We start from the raw sequence: 21,047 nt of genomic DNA, 5'->3' as shown, positions 1-21,047 counted from the left end.
AAAGGCTGCAGGAGGACAGCCGGCCCCACCATGGGCTGCATCACGGGCTGCAGGGGAATCTCTGCTTCAGCACCTGGAGCACCTCCTGCCCTCCTTCTTCACTGACCTTGGTGTCTGCAGAGTTGTTTCTCTCACACATTCTCACTCCTCTCTCCAGCTGCAGTTGGTCTTGCACAGTTTGCCCCCCTCCTTCTTAAATATGTTATTGCAGAGGTGCTACCACCATTGCTGATGGGCTCAGCCTTGGCCAGGGGCAGATATGTCTTGGAGCCGGCTGGAATTGGCTCTATTAGATGTGGGGGAAGCTTCTAGAAGCTTCTCACAGAAGCCACCTCTGTAGCCCCCTGGCTACCAAAACCGTGCCACACAAACTCAGTACAATTAGAACACATCATTACTAAAGAAAACAAAAGCTGAAATCTTAAGAATAAGTAAGTACCTGTCTACATGAAGTAAACAATTTTAAGAACTGGCTAATGTCAGGGGTCTGCTGAAGGAAAATTTGAGTCATTACTGAAACAAAGCAACCATCACAGCAGCATAAATTACACCATGATATTAGAGAGAATATGTACCACCCTCTGTTCACTCCTTTGTCAATCATTTGAATGATCTCCGTGTGTGCGTACTTTATTGATTTCTTTCACAGTACTGATTAAAAAACAAAACGAAACAAAACAAATCACACATAAGGCTCATTCCCAGCAAAGTTTTAGGCTTCTGTTAAAACTGGAAAACAAATGACCAGGTTAAGAGGACTTCAGCCTTCCTGCAGGTGGGTACATGCGTGTCCAGCAAGCTGTGACACGAGGCAGTTCTGAGGGGGAACCTCAGTAATTTTTTCAGCATGTCATGGTAATTTTTTTGACTGTACATTTGTTTCTTGACACTGATTAATGTACCACGCCTGATTTAAAGATACACTTTGATGGTCCATCAATTTTATTGACCCTGCAATATGTTCTTATTAGCTCCAGCTACCGGTTTCACTTAGATTAGTATATGTGACTTCTGGGGTATTTTGTAGGTACACACTGGAAGAATTTTTCTTTCTTTCCTCTTTAGGTTATCCAGTTTTGCTTTGAACATGCTCTCTCAGGTATTTCTGATAGTCTCCATTTCACAGGAAGTTCTGTAGGTGATCAGTGCACTGCTCTTTGTAGCAGAACTGTACATAGCATGGTCTTTCTCTTGGTCTCCCTCACGCTTTCGTAGGCACAAGCAACACCTGAGCAAATTCAGTATGTCTGTTTGTGCAGTCTCACTCACAAAGCAGTAAAGAATGGGATCAGCAATGCAATTCAAACTTGTTAAGGCCTGTGCAATTCTGTAAACCTTATACATCAACTGTAAAAGCTCTGGGTCAGTGGTGTAAGGTTCTTTGATGCTGCGAATAAGCAATATAACATGATAAGGGGTGAAGCAAACAAGGAAAGTAACTGTGATATTCAGAATAAGCTTCCTCACTTTTTTCTTTTCTTCATCTACTGTGGCTTGATTATACCTTACTACTTGGTAAATTTTATGGTAGCAAAACACAATGATTATCAAAGGGACCAGGTACCCTGAGCATATCCGGAATAAATTTATCTGTGCCTGCCACCATTCCAGGGGGTATTTATCATAGCATAACGTATGATTAGTGAAATTGCATGGATCATTGAATACTTCTTTGTTCACTAATATGACTGAATTCAAGATACTTTCCAGAAGCCAAACAATTATGCTGACAAGCAAAGAAATTCTTCTTGTCCGCAAGTGCTGGAGCTTCAAGGGGTGAACTAATGCCAGGTACCTATCAACAGAGATGCACGCAAGGAATGCAGTACTGGTGTAGAAATTCATATACAGAATGAAGGAAGAAATCTGACAAAGTAAAGCAGAGAGCCTCCAGTTATCTCCATTCCAGGCATAATCAATCCACAGAGGTAGGATCAGTGAGTACAAAAGATCAGCCAGGGATAGGCTGAAGAGGTAGACTGCTAACTCATTCTTTTTCCTCACCTGAATGCAAGATGCATAGAGGGATATGCAGTTGGTGGGAATACTGATCATCATCACAATGCTGTACACAAATGGAAACAAATATTTATCCAGGGTGTGATCATCGTGGCACTTAGCAGTGGTGTTCATTGTCCAGCCCCGGTAGTATCTTTGAGCCAGTTCTGGCCTGGATGCAGTAAAAAAGTCTCTGTAGTCTGATGGGTTGTCATCTGTTAGTTCTTCAGGACTTGGTGGGTAGAATTCCAGCCTTCTGTTACCAAAAAGGAAAAATGTCAGCTATAGCAACATTTTTGTTTGTTTTATGGGCTTCTTGCTGGGTATCTTTTTTAGCAGAAAGAAACTGTGTTTGTAGGAGATCAAAGGTTTTAAACACTCCTGGAGCGACATATGCCTAGAACTCTAATGTCTAAGGTGGTCAAGGTCAGTCAGACACAAGGTTCTACAGCAGAATCAGCATAAATAGCTAAGACACTTCCAGAGGGGGAGGGTCCTGCAATCCAAGGTCTTTCTTTTGGGAAAGCTGAAGGAGATCAGAAAGGTTACCACAAATAAAAGAGGTGCACTTTCTATTATTCTGGTGAGCAGAATAGGGTTTTGGCCATATGAATATGGCATATTTGTCATCACCAGTACCCTCCTCCCCTCTAAGTCGATGGAGAGAAAAGGATAGAAACACAGGGATTCAGGTACCACTAGAGGTTGGGATCTTCTCAGAGGAGGAGAATGTGTGGCTGGTGTGTCTCCCTATCAAGAATCACTCTCCTGTCTTGTTGCATCCTCACACTTCCCCACTTCACCTCCCCTCTTTTGTATGTGACTGCCCAAGAACTTGCCACCAACTGTGTTATACCAGCAAAGCTTACTGCATGTCCCAGGAACCTTCATGTGACACCTGGCAGGCAATTGGGCTCCTGCATGCACAGGAGAATCTGCCAGGATCTCACTTAGACTCATGTGAGGTAGAGACTCTTGGATTACAATTTTTCATTTACATTTATTTCCTTTAGGAATTGCAGTTGCCATGCATGAGTTTATAAACCCATTAGCAATTAAGTTTACCTTAGGCACTACCAGGGTTGTGGGTGTCAGCACCTTCAACATCAAAATACCAGTAAAATGGCAGCCCTGACTAATGCAGCAAGACTGGAGGAGTTGTGTGTGTGAGTCTCAGAAGCACTTAAAAGAGCTGACCTTTAAGTAAGAAAGGGAATACAAGCATAGCTATGAGACAGCTGGTACTCACTGATTATAGCACACTCAGTAATGACATTGAGTAATTCTGTTCCCTGAAGATCTGACTGATAAGTCCAGGAAATACGAGAATGGAGAATATTTGTTGTGGTCCAGTTTTACTGCCAAATATACCAACTGCTTCAGAGACTGGCTGTGATAAGCCATCTGCGGTTTGGGCCTAGACTGCTAGCAGAGGGGATAAAGATGTTGTCGAACGAGTAGGTTGCAAGATAGCACCATCTACAACTGGTCCCACATAGGAAACAGCTCAAACTGAAGACAATCTGGGTGCAGGAATTTTCCTATGTGGTAGGTAAATTCATACTGCCTTTTATGGGTTTGATGTGCAGGTTTGTGGGTTTGTCAGAGGAACCCTAGTAAATTTATTGCCCTTGTTGAGAAGTTGTTTTAGGGATTTTTTTTTTTCCATAAAAACAAAACAACAAAAACCCCACAAACCCAAAACAAACAAAACCCACTTTCATGCACATTCAGAAGAAAAAAAAAAAGGAGCAATGACAGAAATAGTAACAAAGCACATATCTCATTTTACCAGCCACTGCTTTATTTGATCAAGTTGGCTAACTTTTCACAGTTGGAGCTAAATTCATTCACAGGCTTGAAAGACAAAGAAAATTCTTGAGGACTTTCCAATTTAGTCCACCGAGCATGATAACTAATTTAAAAAATGCAATGTCTGTATTTAAGGCAAACTGCTTTTCAGAGTAGGTTAATAAAACCACAAGCTAAATAGGGCATCATAAGCCTACCAGATAGATAAGCATCACAAATTAAAAATCTAGCTCTAGAAATTAGAGCCCAGGCTTTTGCTGACCCACTTCTCACCAAAAGCAGAGCAAGCATGCACAGACTGACCAGATTAATAAAAGATAGAATACCTACCTCTTATTCTAATCACAATTTAGCATCTCCTTTCCTGTGACAGGTCTCTTGATGTCTAATAGGGAAACGTGCCCTTTCAAAAGCATGTGTGTAATGTGGCAAGTGTGTGCAGCAGCATTTATGAGTCGTGTGACTGAGAAACTGGAATTCCTTCTTCCTCCCCCACAAACTCTTTCTCCATTGTTAGTTGACTTGTTATATTACACTCATCCTTCCAAGCTCCTGACTTGTCTCCATATTACACACAACAGCTCCTCTCACAGTTACATTTATCAGCTCTTTCATATCTGCTCACAGATCAACACAACAACTTCTTCGTACCACCCACCTTCTTTTTCTTCAGCTTTCCCTTTTTAGCTCATTGTTTCTAGAAGTTCTGCTTTGTTGATCGTACTGATCATAAGGTAAAACACTCATCTGAATGACATGCATCTTCTTCGGGGCAAGACCTTACTTTGGTCTTCTGCCACCCACCTTAAGGTCTTCTGCCATCCGCCACCCCACAGAAGATGGGATTCAAAGAGAGAGATGAGACCACATGAAATTTGCCTCCTCAGCAATCTTTTCTGTCCTGCATGTTCACAGTTCACTGCACCTCCCTTTTATTTTTATTTCATTTTTAACCAGTATCATAAGCAGTCTCTATGCACAAAGCCTTGGTGTCTGTCTAAAATTCCCCAGGTAATCCATATCCCAACTTTGATGACACATTGATGCTACTTTATACAAGGACATGCTTTCAATGAGAGTAACAACAAGAAGTGTGTCATTCTGGTACGTATTGATGACCTACACTGAAGTGTGTCAAAGAGCCAGCAAATGAATTATACCACAATGCACACTGCAGATTCGTGCACGGAAACATAAAAGCAGAAAGTACTGTTTTTCTCTGATTATGAGACATTTCATTACAGTTACCTTGAGCCCTGTTTCATGGGAAGTGGTCCAAGTCACACTTCTTTGCTTAGGTTTTTTCCCGATAATTAGGACTACATAATGCAACATAATTTGTCTTACCTGAATGCATGATTGAAAGGTTCCCAGGTTTTCTCTCAGTGTACCTGTTGGTTTTGCCCAGGGAGGTGGTATTGGATTACAGCTATCCTAAAACAGAATGTTTGATAATTTTTCCCACTGATTGTTTTTTCTAAAAAACTACCAAGGATTTTCTGTTTAACGATATAGCCTAATGGTCTGACTTTCATGGTTCAAACTCACTGTGATTAATTCTGCAGACTTGTGACTTATTTTATAGACTTGTTTTGGTATCAGATGTGTTTCTAATAAAAAATATTCTCAACAGTAATTTTTTCTTTTAGTCACATTATTCAATGATTATCACTGTGCCTGTCCCTCTGTCATTTTGCCACAGAAAACCTGTTGTACAAAAACTCTGAAAAAATAAGATACAACTAGCAGTCAGACATAACATTTAGATAAACAGACTAGCAAAAGTTACACTTCAAGTAATGTATGCAAACACGCCTGTAAAGGAAGCTCGTGAATGTAACTGGAAAAAAATACTCACTACATATTGTATTTGTATTGATGCATTCCTGCAGTATCCATTTCAGATTCAAAGAGAACTTTATCAGGCCTCTCCACTTAGGACATTTTGAAAGTAACAAATTAAGTGTAAAATTATACTTCCATAAGTACAAATACAAAATGATATGCCATACTCTGTTCCATAAACAACTTCCGAGGGGAAGAATGGAAGAGTCTTTTTTTATTTTTCAGATGAATGAATTCTGCTATAATATAGGAAATCAGGAAATGATGAAGAAGACTGTAAGGATTTGTGTTATTAACAGAAAAGTTTAGTCACTAATTTATAAAAACGCTCTTCCATTAGCTAGTAAACACCAGTTGAGTTTTGGAAACAACTGCAACTCTTACTTTTCATCCTTTATTTCAAATTCAAGTTCAGAGAAGAGCAAGTTACTATACGCAATATTCATTTCAATGTGGTAAGTTTTTCCAAAGTACTTGGGTTTTTAGACAGGTTTTAGGGGAAGAAAACAATGTGTGAGCTAGATCTGTGCAGTAGCTGCTGTACTGGTGCTACTGTATATCAGCCATATGATGGAAGGACAGATGGCTTTCTTGATTTCTTTTTTCTCTCAAAGAAATTTCAATAAAGCAGATCGTTTTGCGTTCTCAAAGTAAGTCAGAGTGCCAAGCGGATTTCCTCAAGTACAAGAACCTTCCACAGCTGGATCTTTTTTTCCTAACAAGCAGATCTCTAAACTTAATTTTGAAAAACTTCACAGTTTAGGAGAGTTCAAATATATCTGTCAGTAACATGGACATTTTTGCTTAAAATGAACAGCTTTTTCCTCATGCAACACTAAATTTCACTCACAGGTCTCTATGAAATCCTGTAAAGATTCGAACAGGTCTAAAAGCTCAGTCTTTTTAACTCTGAAATATACTTTATGGACAGTTTTATAGAGCATAAAAATTCTGTTAACATGAGCAATTAGGAAAAAAAAAACAACACTGTGGTTTTTAGGATGTAGGTCACACAGGTGAGTTTATTTTGCTACATCTTTATGTGCATCATGTTTTCCTATATGCAGACAGAAAGATGCTTTACAAAATGTTTTCACATACATCCTTGGTATTCTAAGAAGCTACTTTTAGCACAGCTTATTTTTCTGCTAGTTTTAAGCATTGTGTACAGTCATGTAATTAGTACTGCATAGCTTGTTAGTGTCATAAATTATTAAAGAACAATAATAGAAGAGCTACTGGAACGCCCTGCGAAACCTGAGGCACTTTTTGCAGCGGAGAGAGGACAGCTCAGAATCTTGAAAACCCAAATAGTCCTTTTCTCCATCCTTTCCTTCCTCCCTCTCCTAAGCAACAGATATTTTGCCCATGACAATAGCATTACAACAATAAATCAAGCTGGCATGTTCTTCCTAATTAAATAATTTGATCTCATTTGCCGTTTTTCTTCATGTTTCACTTGTGCTGGGGGTGAAACACTCCTTCTCCCAAAACCATCTTTTCCAGCCCCTTTTGTGTCCCTTCTTTTTGTTGCACAATGTCAGTATCACGTTAAGGGAGAGCCAGGCTGAAATCTGTACCAGAACATAACGTGTGTCTCTGACTTCTTGGATTTCGAGCACTTACCTCCACAGCCATGTGTCCCCGCGTGGCAGTTTCACTGTGATGCCATCTGTAGTGTGACGGTGTCTGCTTCTGAGAAGAGAAACGGCTTCATCAGATAAAGTAACAGGAAGCTGCTCTTGGATACAGCAATGAGGAAACAGCTCACGTGTCTCTTAATTTTTTTTCCCTTTTTTTTTTTTCCTATACCTTGTTAATCTAAACTTACCCATGGGAACAAAGCCAATGTAGTTATACAGAAGAATGCACAGAGGATTGCACTAACCTTGGTAAATCTAGGAATACTTTTATTAAGTTTATAAATTTTTTATTGAAAATATTCCCTAATTGTATCAGTGCAGTATATTACAAACCTCTTATCTAGGACACAATACATTCTGCACAGAAACCACTCCACAGAAATAAAATACTGTGGACTGTATATGTATTTAGTTTTGTTTACTTGTTCAAAACATAGGGACTTTTTTTGACTGAAGGACTTGGCGCTTGCCTTTGCCAACAAATTTATCATAGAATCAAATAAGAATCCACCTAAGAAAACCCCATAAAAATATATCATAAGAACTTCATGAATTTGTGCAAAAATAAGTAATTATTTTCAGAATTTGTATTACTGTTCTTGTCTGTTTGCCTACTGATGAGAGGAAGTCTGTAAACAGTTCTAGTTAACAGAGGATAACAGAATGTTACACACTGCAACAAGCTGCATATTTATATATTTTTATATAAACCTAATCTGAGGTTGGATGAGGCTTTCACAGGAGTCATTATTGTAACAGGTAATTATATTCTATTAGACAGGTGGAAAATCGTTCCGTGAGCATAGTTTCTCTTTTCCCTCTGTGATCAGAATAATTTATTGTACACTCAGATTTTTTTTTTTCTTAAATCCCATTTGAAATGATTAAATTCTGCTTCTAAGAAACTGGGTACAATTTCACTTTAAAAGTACATCTATTGGGTAACACAAAAACTAGCCTGTTTGATGATTCAGATGCTAAGGAGAAATGAAACAGATGAGCAAATTTAAAAGCTCTAAAATAGGACATGCTGACTTCCTTGAGAGCAATACCATGCAGCTCTATAACTACTGGATGCAGAGATTTGGTTCCTTCTTTTTTTTTTCCAGCCAGAGCACGACTTTTTCATCCACAGTTTTTCTACCAATATGCTTGTTAAAGCCTAAATTATCAAATAATTTTGTACTTGTGGTTATTCCTGAAATAGTGTCATAGCCCTCTCCAGTCTGGTGAAAGGGAACTTGTGTGGAAGACAGGTTAGATTAATTTATAAAATTAATTATAAAAATTAATAACTCAGTCAAATAATTATTTTCATTGAGAGAAAAGTCATTAGATGAAGATCTGTTTTATCACTTTTCACCTGCATTTTTCTAACGTGGCACCTACTAAGAACACTGTCTGCTGTTCTGTTGAGGGTTCCTATACTTCACTGAAGAAAAAGCAGTTCTTATAATTATTAGAAATAGAGGAACATAATTGATACATTTCTACAGTTCTCCACTGTAACAATTGATAGTGGGACTGAAGGATCAAAGGAAGGAAGAAGGCAGATGATGCATTTTATATATTCTGGAAGTAAAGGTATATGTAAAGAGCAACTCTTGGCTAAGTCAGTTTGGAACAATTAAATTTCTGATGCAAGCCGCACTTTTTTTTTTTTTTTTTTCATATGTATATGTGGACATACACAGCATCATAAACCAGTCATTGCAGAACAATAGGTGGTTTTTGGGCTGACTGAGATTCAAGAACTATCTAGAAAGAAAAATGGAAATAGAAAAGCATTAACAGTGGAAAATTATCTCACCTACAAAAGAAGCAATGAATACTTTCTTTAAGTTCTCAATAATTTTATTGGTTATATTTGGGTTTACAAAAGGTCTGGATCACATGTCCTTGGGTCATGGACAAAGCTGTTAGGAAAACAGATAAAAAGCAAGGCTGAGATTTCTAATGCAGAATAAAAGTCCTCAGAGTCCCACAAAAATATCCTTTTTACCAAAATGGATTCTAAGAATGCTTATCTATACCAACTGAAAAAGAGGCCCTAAGCACATCATAGGATGGAAATATGAGTATTGAAAGTTGACACTTTTAGACTCCTTTGAGTGATTCAGAGACTGAATTTCATGACTGAAGCCTTTTACCTGTAATAAGTTGACACATCAATTTAAGAAATTATCCAGTTAATCATTCATGATGATTTTGCAAACCTTCCAGGTGTGCAAAGCTGTACAGTTTGCTGGAACAAATGCAAATTATAATATTAATTCTACCTCTGCCACTGACTCACTGTAGCCTTGAGGAAGTCACTCTGTCCTGCATGTAGTAATGACACCGTATAGCTCATTTGGGTGTGAGCAGGTTCCTTAGTTAATGTTGCTGTAAAGTGTAAAATGTTTTGCGAGTGCTTGGTATTGCTATTAAAAAAGAAATAAACAGGAAACGTCAGTCTGGTCATGTCATCTTTGAGATATTATATACCTCAATGACATGGGCAAAAGAGGTAGTGGCTTGATTAAAAGCATTCTTTAATGCCGGAAAAGTGCAACCCCGGGGCTTTTCCACAGGCCTCTCGCACTGTCCGTGTGACACCTGCCACGGCACCTCCTGGGGCCTCGTTCCTCCCGTAAGCACACGGAGCACGGGCTGTGGAGCACACTGAGGTCAGCAGGCAGACAGTTCCGCTTTAACACCTTTATAGGATAATCCAGTTGATCGCCAGACTCCTGATCACCCTCTCTCCGAGCCCAGTGCCCTCCTGACCCGGAGCCCGAGCGAACACCGCGCCTGTCCCCAGGGCAGCCCCGGGCGTGCGCCACGGCACCGCCTCACCCGGCCGCGCTGTGCTGTGGCTGCCCGGCAGCGTGCCCGGGCCGGCTGTCAACAGGAAGGCTCGGTCAGCCGCGCCGGTGGGGCCAGTCGAACCCCACCTCCAGGATCCCGCCCTGGGGTCAGGCTGACGCAGCTGCGGATCCCATTGCGGCCGCCGCGGTGTCCGGCGAGGCGCTGCCGGGTGCCACTGCGGGGCCGGGTGTCCCAGCGGCGCTGCTCCTGTGCGAGACGCAACGGTCTCTCACAACGCGAGGGAGTTTTCTCAAGTACTGATTTTTTTTTTTCCTACTTCACGAGGGATTTGGTGGCAGCCTGAGGGCGGGACAAAAGCAGTCAGGGCTACTGGGAGCTGGGGAGGGCCGGGAAATGCGACGTTCAGGAGGAACCAGGATTTCTCTCCCAGGACAGCTGCCGTGCCGTGACAGAGATCCCCAAAAAACGGCCAGTTGGGTGCAGCTCTCACAACCCGGCTGCTCCTGCGGCGCTAATCGCACTTTCCTTCTGTGTTCGCAGAGAAACCCTGTCCCGCCGTGCCGCCCCGGCCGCACCCCGCGTCGCGTCGCCCCCTGTCCGCTTTCCCACACCCGAGATGGCTCCTTAGGGGCTTCACTCTCCATTCAGAGCCCAATTCCAACATAGCAGCTCGCCTCCCACCAGCCGGAATTTGATTCGCCCTTTCTTAAGATGGCGACCACCAACTTCAACCCAGAGGCGGGGAAATAGGCGGGGGGTAGGCGAGGGGTGGGGGGGCTTCCCTTTCCTTTAACAAAAGGGCGGTCACGCCCCACCCCCCAGGTGATTGCCCGGTCATGTGACACGCGGAGCCGGGCAGTGCCGTGTTGCCGTAGGGACGGGGCGGGGCAGTGCGGCTGGGAAGCTGCCGGCGGCGCGGAGCGGAGGGGAGCGGTTGTGATGGGGTGCGCGGTTCTGCTGTGGGGCTGGTTCCTGCTTGGCTGCAGCTGGGGCCCGGGCACTCCCGGGATCGGTGCCGCTGCGCTCTTGACGGGCACCTATGTGCTGGACGATGCTGGCGGGCTGGGCAGGCAGTTCGACGGGATCGGGGCTATCAGCGGCGGCGGGGTAAGCGGCGGCGGCTGTGAGGGCTGCTCCAGTGCTGGGGTGCTAACCCCCTACTCGAGGCGGCGGTTGTAACGGGCACTTGGGTGTGGGGTTCTGTCAGTGGGAGTGTTTGGCTTGAGTACAGGCCCTTGAGGCATCGGCGGGGCCTGTGCTGGCGTGGGGGCGGTCTGAGGGGAGACCTGAGGGCTGGTGAGGGGGGAGTGGAGCGGAAGATGGTGTTTGAGGGGAGTCCTGAGGGCTGGGGGATGTCCGAGAGGAGCTCTGAGAGCGGGGGGGTTGGACTCTGAGGGGAGTCCCGAGGGTTGGGGGGGATGGACTCGAAGGGGAGCCCTGGGTGGGAGGGGACGGACGGTCTCGGAGGGGACCTTGAGGGCTGGGGTTGGGGGGGGTGCACTCTGAGGCGAGCGCAGAGGGCGGTGGTGATGGACTCTGCGGAGCACCGTGGCGGGTCTCCGGGGGCTGGACTCTGAGGAGTCCCACGGAGTTCCCGCGGCCAGGGCGGTGGTCCTGGCTGCGAGCGGAGCTGGGGCCGACCCCTCTCTGTGCCCGTGCTCTACTCAGCCGGGCAGCGGCTAGTTCTCCACAGGCTGCTCGGGGTACCGAGGGCCAGCTCCGTCCTTTGTGCTGCTGCAGCAGAGCTAAGCTAGAGTGGCTTTTTTAATCTAGAAGGTCTTCCTGGCAACTTGTATCTGCGGGTTTTAAAAAGCTGGGAGAGGCGACAGCCAGTTGTATGTTCTGTTGTGCTCCAGCGAGCAGCGCTGTGAGATCCAGCATGTTTGTGCACACTCTTGAACCTACTGAGTTACTTTTCATTTCCTCCTGCCTGTGTGTCCTGTGAGCTCCCATTGCCTTTGGTGTATGGTGAGCCCAAACAGGGAGACTTGAGTCTAGGAGAGAAATGGTGCTGGGAAGGAGCTGTGTTTTGTTTGCAGTAAATTCGTGGCATATCTTTCTTTCTCTATTCACTGGACCTTCTTTGCAGTAAATTGCAGGTAACTGCAGTACAAGGTAATTGCAGTCTACAAAACCAGAAATGCACGACTGAAGGGCTAGAAAAAACAGTTTTTGTAGGGGCTTAACCTGAGTTCCTGGTGTTATAATTATTTTTGTAGGTTTATTAGTTGTGTGAAAGCCCTAAACTGGCAAGCTGGTACATACTTACAAGTTTAAAAGTGAAGTGTTCCTATTTTCATGTTTTCTTTCAATTTTAGGCCACATCGAGACTGCTGGTGAACTACCAAGAACCTTACCGCTCCCAGATTTTAGATTATCTGTTCAAGGTAAAGTCAGTTTCACTGCTACAATAATGCCTAGTTTCATGCTGAATTTCTTGTGTAGTGTTGTTATTCCTGTAGTTTATTCAGTTCTACTTGAAATTAGACAAAATCCCATCACGTAAAGCATCTATTTCATGTGGATTTTTACTGGAACCTTAAGTTTTAGATGTTGTTTTTCACAAATAGCATGCTGTTCAAGAGCCTGTTTCTTCAAATTATTATTAAAATTCCTTTTATTTTTTCACAATATATTTTCAAATATATATTTTCAAGATATTTTGGTCATCCGTGTGGGTTTAATGAGGATTAAGTTGATTTTGTGGCTAAAATGAGCGGTTTAGCTGTTAATAGTGATTGCAGGAAGCCATTTTCTTTTTTTTTTTTTTTTAATGAAGTACAGATAGATTCACATAATGTGACAATAAGTGTGCAGACTGCATCATTTGAATAAGATATGTATTCCAAGCTAGTCTCAAGTAGAAGTGCAATTACTCTAGAAGGTGTGCGAATGTTAATGTTTTGTGAGCTGCTTTAGTTAGCAAATGTAACCTGTGGAGTTAACCAACTAAATATATGGTGAGTTTATTGCACTGGATAGTAATAACTTGTTTGCTTATGGCACTGTGAATTGCTCTGCTGGAAGAGAATGTCATGTCACTTTCAAGTAGTGTAATCCAGATGGCTGGAGGGGAATAGTTTGCTGTGTAGTTTTAAGAATTGGTTTTAAAGGGTAGAGTAAGGCATAATATGAGAGTGGGGGATCAAAACCTGTAGTTTTTGGAGACCAAAATTGTGTATACAAACATGAGTTTTCTGAAAGAATTAGTGGCCACATGGTTAAAGAAAATAATAGCTGAGAGATTGTGATTTTTCAGAGTTTTTGACAGGTTCTTTCACCAAAACCTGTGATACCTGGGAGGGGTGTACCTTGCTTCATTCTCCTTGTCTTTTAATGTCAGTCAGCTTTCATGATGAGGCTGGGAGAGCAAATGTGCTAGAAGTTAAATCAGACATGTCAGGAGAAATGCTAATTTGGGAATATTTGTTTCTTATTTATAAACAAATTAAAAGATCCAAAACTTATAAGCCAAGAAAACTATTGTCTATGCAGCATATTTTTTTTTTTTTAACAAACTGCAGTCTCACATCTTAAAACTTTTTTTTGGAGGCCAAAAGTATACTTCGTTAATTCTATGGAGGAGGCCAGCTCATTAGTTGTTATGAAAATTAACAATTAATGATTAGTTGCAACTTCTGGCTTGTGCAATATTTAAGCCACTAGTGGCTGGAAGAACACACTAGGAGTAGGATCACCTGTATGAGCTTGAATTTTATATTCTGCTCCACCAGTCAGATGCCAGAGGAACACAATAGTGGACTAGGTGGCCATTTGTTTTCCACTGTAGTGTGTTGGGGTTTTTTTTCTCTCTTGCCTTTCTGCCTGTAGTTAGCAGATTATTTCTGACCTGTGTGGATGTTCTTTCACATAAGCTGTGTAACCCTTTACACCAAAGAATAAATTATTTACTGATATATTAGCTTTAGTAATTTGATTTAAAAAGACGACAAACTTGACTTTAAACAACGTTAAAAATACTGTTGTGTTCCTCAAATAGCCTATGTTCTACTTGAAGAGTGCTTCAGTATTTTCTTGAGCATAACCAATTTAAAATCTGTGCATTTGGGGAGGAATGCCTTTAATGGTGCAAGAATCAGTGAAACTGCTTGAAGATGAGTGCTTGCTTGATTTTCTTTTGCAGCAGAATTTTGTATAATTGTATCTATAAGTGATGTTAAAAAAATATTGGATATTTAGCATCCTCAAAATTGCACATTTATACATTGCATTCTTATTGTTAACAGCAGGATTCTGTTTGTCTGTTGCTCTTTTTTTCTAGCCAAATTTTGGCGCTTCTTTACATATCCTCAAAGTAGAGATTGGAGGTGATGGACAGTCAACAGGTATGGATTTTGTGTGAGCAGGGTTTAACTTCTCATTGGAGTGATGCTGTAAGTAACCTGTTCTGCACATGCCACTTCAGCTGAAGCGTGGAGATGCATTCTGTAGTTATACCGAAGTTGCAGAAGAACATAAGCAATGTCTGCTAATTTGCAGAAGAGAAATTTACACTAACGTTCTGAAGACAGTTCTCACTAATATGGTTAATAGGTTGCGTTCTAGAGCGAATGAGTTCTTATTTTTCCCCCAAAGATTAAGGAAGCTCTAGTAGCTTTCTGAATTGCAGAGCATTTCTCAAACACAAGTTTTGCAATACGAACTCCGTAAGACTTTTGTAGAACTAGGTACCTTACGTCTTAAAAGCATGAAAGTGTGAAGACAGCTGGTCAGAAGCAGGTGTGCTTCTTTGGTTTAATGAGCTGCTGCATTTTACTGGAATAGTGTTGTCTGACAGTGGGTGCTGTTTTTTTTTTGTCTGGCCACAATTACAAATCAAAGTGTCTTGGTGTAATTTTTCTAACCTGCTCTGTTTACATATAGTAGAAACTGTTTAGTAACTGCTTGTGATTGGAAGCTGAGAAGCAGAAACTGGACTGCAGTTTGTATGGTTTTTTTTTATTTTTTTTCCCTCTGGCCCCAGAAGTAAATCTCGACCATGTCAAGAATAGACATAAAGAAGCCTTGGTTAATAAGTAGGAAGCATAGCATGTGCCTTGGTGACATTTTATATATATATTTTTTAAATGTCTGTGTTTGTATAATTAGATTTTTTTTTCATTTGTTTGGTTTACTTTACTTTTCACCACATTAATTTTTCTTAATAGTATGCTTTTTTTAAGAGCTCAGTATTTGGTCATTAGTTGTTGGTTAGAGAAGAATGGAGTTGTCTTCATGTGTGCACAGGCCATCTCTTCAAACACTCTTGCTACTGGCTAAGGAGAATGTTGTATACTTGTGTGATGCATTTCCAGATTTTAGAAGAATAACAATAAGGTGTATATGTGTTAATACACTGAACTGCAGCTCTTATTCTGACCTCCAAAGTGTGATCTGGAGTTTTAGTTTGGCATCTGATTGTTGTTTTATGTCTCTGACGAATAGAGCTGACAAATACTTTGGTGTTAGTAAGGTAAAAAAATGAATTCTATTTTCTCTAATGAAATGTGCTGTTTCAGGACTCTTCCTTAAAAAAAAGTATAATCAGAGAGATCTGTGGAACAATTAGGTGTATAGTTTTGGATAAGTAGTTGTTGCAGTTGCATGCATAAGTTATTAATTGACTTTTGTATGTAATGATTTCCCATGCAACACTGATGGTTTTGCACCTTTCCTGTTTGTTTACCTTTGCCTGACATAGTTCAGTGCACAGCCCTCAATTCCAAAAACTCTTCCTACAGTCACAGAACACGGTAGAAATCATAAGCTAGATCTTTTACTATAAAAATAAAGCACCTTCTTTCCTGCCACTGAAAAACTTCATGGCGTTTCCTTTCCCTCTCTGGTCTTGCCTTGCACAGAAGAAACAAACTATAACTTCATTTTGTTTGCTTTTCGGTTTGGCTATAACCTGCTTCTACAAGTGTGTGTTTTCCATTCTTCCTCCCTTCCAATCTTAATGCTGTAACTTTCCTAGTGGTTGCTGGGACCAAAGTAATAATGAATATAGATTTAATATTCCAACTAGGGATAGAAAATGCTCAATAGTTAATCCTGTTCTGACATCAAACCAAAGCAAAAATCCCTTAAAAATTAAAAATGCTAAATTTATGCTGACAGAGTTAATATGCTAAGAATAATGGGTGGCAAGTCTTGCATGTTCTTTCCCACTATTAATTTTGCTTCAAAATAGATGCCAAAGAATGTGTGAACTGTGTTGGAGGTATGTGTTTACATACTGTGGCAGTGAGCAATACAGAAAGCTTTATAATGTGTAACAGTTTATGACACAGAAGATAATTGTGAGCTACCGGTCTCTTTCTTTCCTAGATGGTACTGAACCATCCCATATGCACTATGAAAATGATGAGAACTACTTCCGGGGCTATGAATGGTGGCTGATGAAAGAAGCTAAAAAGAGGAACCCCAAAATTAAACTGATTGGTAAATTGCTTCAAGCTTTAGCATTTAAATGCTTTCCCCCCCTAACTAAATTACATATCTGACCCTTAATTGACAAATTAATTTTAATGGGCAGGTGTTTTGATGGTGCAGTAGACCAGGTAGAGTATCTAGTATTTGGTAAGCTTGCCTTGATGCTTCACTGAAATGTAATGTGTTTTACTTAAAGTAGTACAGCAGGAATGTATGTAACAAGCAGTGTAAGATAAGAAATTACTCTAATTATTTCCTTGCATCAAGTAACATTAATCCTTAGACATATCACAACAATGAGCATAAATGATTTATCATGAGACCTGAATTTCTGAATAATAGGGTAAAAAAATTGAGAGAGATAAGGTAAACTTACAGGAAGTATAAATCTCTATATCTTTTATGCACTAAATTGAATTACATGTTCTTATTACAAGCCCTTCACCCTCTCCCCACTGTAGTGGTTCTTGTATTTTGATTTGTTTGTCTTAGGTATGTAGCTGAGTTGTAAGACTACTTTACTGTTTCCCTGTTTTGATGGAGAGTTGTGCATTTGCTGTGACAGTACAAATATGGAACCCTAGATTTTAACTGAAACACTTTGTAAAGTGTGTCACATGAAATGAGGGAAATCATCTATCAATTAAAAAGTATGTGATTCCCCCCTCTTCCAGGGATCAGGCTTGACTATATCAAGCCACAGGGCCTGACTTCATGCAGGATTTGCCAGTCAGGTTCTGCTACACAGGCACTGTGACAAGCAGTAAGCTTACCATCTATGAGTAATTAATAACTTGCCTCTTCCCTCAGATCGAACTCTCAACATAGGAAGGAAGGTTTGCCTTTGAATTAGCCTATGATGTCTTATAGAAAGTCAGCTGAAAACTTAGCAACATCTGATTAGGTTAATTTGTTGTTCTTGTTTACTACAGGAGCCAGTACATAGCTGATTCTTGGAAATGTTTTTTCATGATCCTAATCTTTCTTCATCTGTTGTGATCAGATCATCACTTCTTCTGAAATTAATATTGAGGAGATTCATGTTCAGTATTTGTGTATAACTCTGTCAATTCTTAACCCAATGTCTTTGTAATTTTAAACCCGTTAGAGCTAATACTGCACAGTGGAAAGATTATATGTAGTTAATTGTTCTCTAGTCACTAAAGTTTTCTAGCTTAAGAAAAAGGCAGCTATTAATATGTTACATCACTATTTAACTTATTTAACTGGACAGTATGCTTTAATATATGTTTAATTGTATTCACTGGAACTGTAGGAATTTGAAGTACATACCTGCACCTTTGCCTTGGGTAGAACAGATCGCAGCTTGCCATTGAAGCTCACTGAGTAATGTAGAACAACCACTTACTCATTTATTTTTCTTCTCTCTTTCCAGGATTACCTTGGACATTTCCAGCATGGATAGGGAAGGGTGAAAACTGGCCCTATGACTACCCAGATGTGACTGCTTACTATGTTGTTTCTTGGATATTAGGAGCTAAACAGTATCACAATTTGGACATTGATTATGTTGGGGTCAGTAAAGCAAGATCTTTTGCATACTTTATCTTCATTCCTGAAGTCTCAGTCTTGTATCTCTGTTGATTACTGGACGAAGGGGATGGGAAGAGAAATAATTTTGCAATTGCAGTTTTTTCTATTGCATGATGAAAGGCAGAAGTTATGTTTGTTCACAGTCTTTCTGCAATAGTGGCCCTTAAAGCAGAACAAGTGTAGAATGGCTAATCTCCTGCTTTCCCAATTCTAGAACAAAGTTACTGAGTATTTGAGAATTCTTAGATCTCTTTGGGTCTTGGGCTTGTCATGCTTGTTCTGCTTAGGTTTCAGCAGTTACCAGACTACAAAAAGCATGAATTAAGACAGTTTGTGAAAAGTCAGCTAGCATGACTTCTTGGTGCAAAATATGGTTACAGTTTTGCAGAAGGACAATACTTTACAGGTTATTCCATTTTTATTTGCATTATTTATAGTAGTAGAGGTGCATGTGTTACAGTACATTAGGATTACTGTGTTGTGTTACAGTGCAATATATGGATGGTAACGAATGAATGTCTGAGAAAAATGTTATAATTTGGACATGAGACAGAAGCAGACAATCTGGAAAACCACTTTTCAAGTGGCTAGGATTCCTCTGAAATCAGTCCTATACTTTCTGAAACACTTATTTTGGACTTCTAAGTGTTTTGGTGTGAGACAGTTTTAACTGCAGGAAAGCTCAAAATCATTTCAGCAGTCCAGAGCAAAGTGTCTGAAACTATGGCTGCCATCCCTCAAAGGAAGTCTGATCTTTCTGCTGTAATGTGAGATTGTATATCTGAAGTATATCTCCTCTGGAACACATCCCCCTGGATGCTGCTGACTTATTTCAGCTGTGTCAGTCTTGCACTTTGGGTAATGCTGTTGCTCTAGCAATTCAGCTGAGGGGACAGGGAGAACAGCTGCTGTTAATTTTTCTCCTTACTGTGTTCTTAGAGTAGAAGGTAAGTTCTATGCTTTATGTATTTGAGTAATGTCTCGTGTCGGTTACTTCACAGTGACTGGCCTTCTGAATTCTGTACTTCTTAGAAAAAGGGAATTTCTGCCTCTACAGACCATGTGGTGACATTGTGTATTGTCTGATTTCTTTGTGGGTGTAATCTGAAATGCAGGAAAGCTGTGAGGTCTGTGAAGGCTCAGAAGCTGTCAAAACAATTTTAGTGCTGTTTTGATTCTACGTGGTTAGCCTTTACTGCTATTTTGTTTTATAGCATGTGTTATATCTCATTATTTGCTTTGATGCAGTGGGGCTTTCAGTAAGTAACATTTTGATTTGCTCATTTCTGAAGTGACATGTTAACACTTATGGAAAGATCTAGAAATGTCAAAATCAAATGGACATATCCCATGTGAAAGAAACTGTCTGATTGTACATGGCTGGGTAATCTACACATAAGGGGGATACTTCCACCTTTACTGGTGAGTGTGACTCAGAGTGTTCATTATGCAGTTAGTGAAAAATAAAGTAAGGTTTCTGTGTATTTTGTTGACCAGGGTATTTGGTAGAAGGGAAGACCAGCATTCCTGCTTTTGAATTTTGAGCTGCGTTTAGCTTAAATATTCTTTTTGTAAAAGGCGGATAATCCAGAACAACAGAAATGAGAGTTTTCTCTGCTTGCTTAAACTATACTGGATCTCTCCCATGTTCAAGTATGGATGTAGTCCTCTGTAAATTAGAAAGAACTGTGTCATCAAATAGCCTCCTGAAACTGTAGGCAATTGTTTGAAATGTAACTTATTCTAGCTTTCCTATATCAGTGTATGGCAACAGGGCCCATACATTAGGACCGCACCTTGAAGCCACAGTGTGTTTCACAATGATGTCTAACAATCTGTAGACCCATTGATAAAATAATATATAACACTGCTACCATTGTGGAGCTGAAGCAGCTCTAGGGTTCTTTTCAGCAAGAAAGCAATCAGTAGACCTTTAGAGACAGATAAACCAGCAATATTTTTTTGAACTTTCATACAGAATTTTCCCCTGAAAAGCTGATAACAAAACCAAACAGAGCACTTTCCTTTAGGAAGCTGAAACCACTGAGTTTATTAATGGTTTGCATAATCTTACGTATACAGAAATAAAATCTTACATTACGCATTGACATATCCAGATTTTTCTAAATGGCTTTTTACTTTTCCTTTATAGATATGGAATGAAAGGGCATTTAATAGCAAGTATATTAAGGTATGTATCTTATTTCTATAAAGTGAAATGTTTGTTATCATGTGTAAACAATTGGCTCATCTGAATCTGCCTAGAACAGGAACCTTAATCCTGGAGTTACTTCACTTACTGAACTCTGTTTCTTGCAGTTGAAGGCGTGGAATGCTAGAAGGATCAGATCTCTAGATCTTTTCTTTGTGTCTGAAGTTATTTTTAAGTATGTCAGTGTATGGGAGATGTTTAGGACCTCAACATTTTAATGGAAGCTCCAGTTGATACTACTGAGATCGTACTAATTCATCATCTTGGTACTGTCTTGGATATAGTTACAATTTCAAGATTTGGAATTACTTGAAATTCTGTAGTGAAGTTACAGTGGATATAATACCCTTAAATTATTTCAGGTTTTTTTTTTTTTTATGGAAGACATAATAAAGGCTCTGTGTTTCTAACTGCAAAATTCAGTACCTCCTGTTCTAAAGGAGTTGGAGGAACACAGTGTTTCACATAACCAATCTTGAGATCACTAATGTCTCTCACTGCTGCATGCCTCTGCTGCCCCCCTGCCCTTCTTCGAAAACTCACTTCTGTTTGTTAGTTATATTGAAGTGCAATGTTAAGTATAAGCTTCTGCTCTGTTCATGTCCTTGTTGCTCTTTTGAGGCTAAGCAAGAACAGCATTAGCTATTGCTCTTTGTAAGAGCAAACAATAGTTAAATGGAGAATTGAGTGTGTAGGAAAACTGCTGTTTCTTTGTGTGTTTTAGAACTCGGCAGGGA

General features: G+C 40.4%; 2 protein-coding genes across 3 annotated transcripts in view; one reads left to right on the top strand and one right to left on the bottom strand.

Moving 5' to 3' along the window:
* Positions 1–603: 603 nt before the first annotated feature.
* GPR65 (G protein-coupled receptor 65) lies at positions 604–7,364 on the bottom strand. Its single transcript, XM_065838422.2, has 3 exons — positions 7,282–7,364; positions 5,158–5,244; positions 604–2,254 (listed from the first exon to the last, which is right to left on the bottom strand). The coding sequence occupies exon 3, from the start codon at positions 2,131–2,133 to the stop codon at positions 1,096–1,098; it is 1,038 nt and encodes a 345-aa protein (XP_065694494.1). The 5' UTR covers positions 2,134–2,254; positions 5,158–5,244; positions 7,282–7,364; the 3' UTR covers positions 604–1,095.
* A 3,598-nt stretch (positions 7,365–10,962) lies between these two features.
* GALC (galactosylceramidase) overlaps positions 10,963–21,047 on the top strand; it is a 39,960-nt gene continuing 29,875 nt past the window's right edge. The window contains exons 1-6 of one of the 2 annotated variants that reach the window (XM_065838420.2): positions 10,963–11,216; positions 12,428–12,496; positions 14,392–14,455; positions 16,440–16,553; positions 17,941–18,080; positions 20,251–20,289. In XM_065838420.2, the coding sequence (XP_065694492.1) occupies positions 11,049–11,216; positions 12,428–12,496; positions 14,392–14,455; positions 16,440–16,553; positions 17,941–18,080; positions 20,251–20,289 (594 nt within the window). In that variant the 5' untranslated portion in view covers positions 10,963–11,048. The remainder of the gene's footprint in view (positions 11,217–12,427; positions 12,497–14,391; positions 14,456–16,439; positions 16,554–17,940; positions 18,081–20,250; positions 20,290–21,047) is intronic. The other variant, XM_065838421.2, reaches the window with a different exon arrangement.

Source organism: Patagioenas fasciata, chromosome 5 (genome assembly GCF_037038585.1).
Source record: "Patagioenas fasciata isolate bPatFas1 chromosome 5, bPatFas1.hap1, whole genome shotgun sequence".
Classification (NCBI taxonomy): Eukaryota; Metazoa; Chordata; class Aves; order Columbiformes; family Columbidae; genus Patagioenas; species Patagioenas fasciata.
This window is presented reverse-complemented; position numbering and strand designations above follow the sequence as displayed.

Excerpts from the sequence above, each read along its gene's own strand:
- GPR65 (XM_065838422.2), bottom strand. The coding sequence starts at position 2,133 with ATGAACACCACTGCTAAGTGCCACGATGATCACACCCTGGATAAATAT.